Genomic DNA, 2,925 nt, shown 5'->3' with positions numbered 1-2,925 from the left:
AAAACAATTAATTATACAACCGAAATAGTAATGGGTCTTATGCCGGCAGTACACATTCGCCGAGACATTGCGAGAGCAGCTGACTGCAAGAGTGAACTAGACCTTGCCTTGCCTCGCACGCCTTGACAGCACGCGGTTGAAAGGCGGTTTTTGTGCCCTAGTCAAAGGACTGAGGGCAATCGATACGCGAGCAGAGAACCCCTGTTCATAATCGTGCATTTTGCATATTCATCGCTGTTTTTGTCATTGTGCTTTTCGTCATTTGTGATTGGTGCAATAAATTCACATTTAAGTTTTTGGAGCTATATCAAAATTAACACGTAATATGGGACCTGAAGCATTCGTACCATAAGAACAGAAAACAAATCAGTGATGACATGGGTTCGATTATACGAAAAACTGAAACGTTCAGTAACCGAGTTAAAGAAAAAAACTCGATAATGGCTACATTTAAGGGCCATTTGCGTATAAAAAAAACTTCAGTTAGATCAGGAGCCAGTGCAAATTATATTTACAAGCCAATATGGCTTGCGTATAAATATACAGTGTGATTTAGAGATAACACTAAATTATTCTGTCCAGTGGCATCGGATTGATATGCGGTTTTCGGGAGGAGATAGGGAATGCCTAAATACACATTTTTCGATAGTTTTCAAATTTTTAACTCTTTTATTGAGGCATTTGCATTTTTTTTAAGTAGCAACATTTCCTTTAACAACAGAGTTGGATAAACCGACATTTTTTTAAGTCAATTTGGTCCTTTTTACCAAGACCAGTGGTGGTAAGTGATAATAAATTTCAAATAATACATTGGTTGTTTTACAATAGCTAAAAATGATTTATTATTGGCATTGGCGCAACTAGACATTTGAACTAGGGGGTGCTTAAGCTCCAGATTTTTTAATATATCGATCGATATATTATTATTAGCAATCATAAATAATAATATAAGAAACTTAGAAATGTCTCTAACACAACATACGTAATACGTAAATGTAGTGTTTTGAGTTACCTACAAACACTGTAACCTAAGACGATTTATTATAAATCTTAGTATCCTAGTAGATTGTGCTGTGTTTGTTGTGGTATATCGGCGTATCACCCGTATGCCAGATGTCATAATGACGAGACTATTTCCGTCCCTCGGGAATACCAGATTATATTAGTATGTTAGGCACTAATATACCATATAGATATATTTAGCACAGACTATTTAAAATAAATTGACCGCTCCGGCATCCTTATCTTTACTAAATTAAAATCAACACATCCAATTCAACATTATAAATAACAAAATGTTATATTACAAAAATTACTATTATGTTATAATTGTAATTCGATAAATATTCAACTTTTTTATTACATTTTTAAACGATTTTTTAGAGGGTGCTGATTTTGACTTAGGGGGTGCTAAGGACCCAAAGCACCCTCCCTAGTTGCGCCAATGATTATTGGTGAGTGTTTCATTTTTTATTTTAGGTGCTTAATCGAATAAAATGTTAGATTTATTGAAATTAACAAAATATGTCTGTATTAAATAAATTATTATATTTATTATATAATTATAAATTATTTATCTGTACAGTTTAGGTTACCATGACGTATAGAATCGCATAATATTTCTGCTGCATTGCAAACAAACTGTATAGCGTCACATCCGATTTTGCATCGATCGAAGCCACACGAAGACCAAATATTCAATTGTCCTGCGACTTTATTTAAAGTTATTTTCCTATCTTTAATCTTTTTTATAGCTTCATCTAGGTCAATACACTCAGTACTGCTAACACACATTTCGACAGTGATCCGATTACACGAATTTCACTATAAATAATTGTTATTAATTTTCTCATTTTTTTTTTCAGGTTTTTCTGTTCGTTTCACGTCAGTCGAAATGTATAACGATTCACCACCCGAGAGACGGCAGATGCATCGTCAACCGGAACGGTACCGCCATCCTAGGCTGCGGACCAGCGCCAACACCACGACGGTTGACCAACACGGTCACGTACGCCGGTGCTACGGCAGTCAACCTGGTCGTGGTACGTACTGCGTCCGACGCCGTACTGCGCCACCACGGCCGCCGTCGTACGAACAACACCGGACGACGTCGGTGACCGTTCGTTCATCGGCAAACCGACGACACCGTCGTCACCGTTGTTCGTGTATTCGAGACCACTACCGACCGGTAGCGTCGGCAGTAATATCCGAGGTGGTGCAAACGGTACGGTTTCGTGCGCGCGCACCGCAGACGGTCGCGGACGGCGACGATGGTACGCGGCTATCCGGCACTGAACTCGGTAGACGGTTCGGGCAGCTACTTGCCCGCCGATGTCCACCAACACCGCGCCTATGACGACTCGCTAGGCTACCGGTGGGTGCCGCACGTCCTCAAGACGTACCGACCGGTGCTGCATCCCGGTATCATGTGCGCCAACTGTCGGTTAATGTCCGACCGATTATAATATTAATATAATATTAATAATATTGTATATTATATAATATTAATAAAATTATAATAATTATTGTTATTTTATGTTATAATACTGTGTCTTTCCTTAAAAAATAGGTCTCTTAAGTATTTTTATGATGGTTGTGATCAATGTCTTAAGGAACTAACAGAATTAAAATTGTTAATAAAAAAAATTATTGGTCGAAGTGGATAGTCTAAACAATGTTAACTCCAGTAACAACTCAATCTGTGCATCTTTAAAGTGAAATTCAAGTCTAGTATATATAATAGCTGAACCCGTAGTCCGTTAAAAATCCCTACCACTTATATGTTTCAAACTGTGGTTTAAATTTGTTACCTATCTGTGATTATGCGGGCTGTACTCCTTTCGCCCAAAAATGACCTTCCTCTTTTCGACCAAAAATGAAAAAATAGTTTCCTCTTTTCGCCCATGGTTTCACGTTTTAAATTTT

At 37.9% G+C, this 2,925-nt stretch overlaps 1 protein-coding gene across 5 annotated transcripts; it reads left to right on the top strand.

Moving 5' to 3' along the window:
• The first annotated feature begins 288 nt into the window (after positions 1–288).
• Positions 289–2,450, top strand: LOC112683026. Of its 5 annotated transcripts, none has more exons than XR_003148568.1 (3): positions 289–781; positions 1,586–1,723; positions 1,866–2,450. XR_003148568.1 is itself a non-coding variant. In XM_025553867.1 (3 exons), exons 2-3 carry the CDS (start codon positions 1,445–1,447, stop codon positions 2,354–2,356), a joined length of 501 nt encoding a protein of 166 aa, XP_025409652.1. In that variant the 5' UTR covers positions 350–781; positions 1,384–1,444; the 3' UTR covers positions 2,357–2,450. The 5 variants fall into 5 exon arrangements, 2 of the variants coding, with proteins under 2 accessions (XP_025409652.1, XP_025409651.1); XM_025553867.1 differs by lacking the exon at positions 1,586–1,723 and adding an exon at positions 1,384–1,454 and having other exon boundaries at positions 350–781; XR_003148566.1 differs by having other exon boundaries at positions 1,586–2,450.
• The last annotated feature ends 475 nt before the right edge of the window (positions 2,451–2,925 follow it).

Source organism: Sipha flava, unplaced genomic scaffold (assembly GCF_003268045.1).
Source record: "Sipha flava isolate LNK unplaced genomic scaffold, YSA_version1 217_pilon_pilon, whole genome shotgun sequence".
Lineage (NCBI taxonomy): Eukaryota > Metazoa > Arthropoda > Insecta > Hemiptera > Aphididae > Sipha > Sipha flava.
Note: the sequence above shows the minus strand (reverse complement) of the source record. Positions and strands in the feature narration are given on the sequence as shown.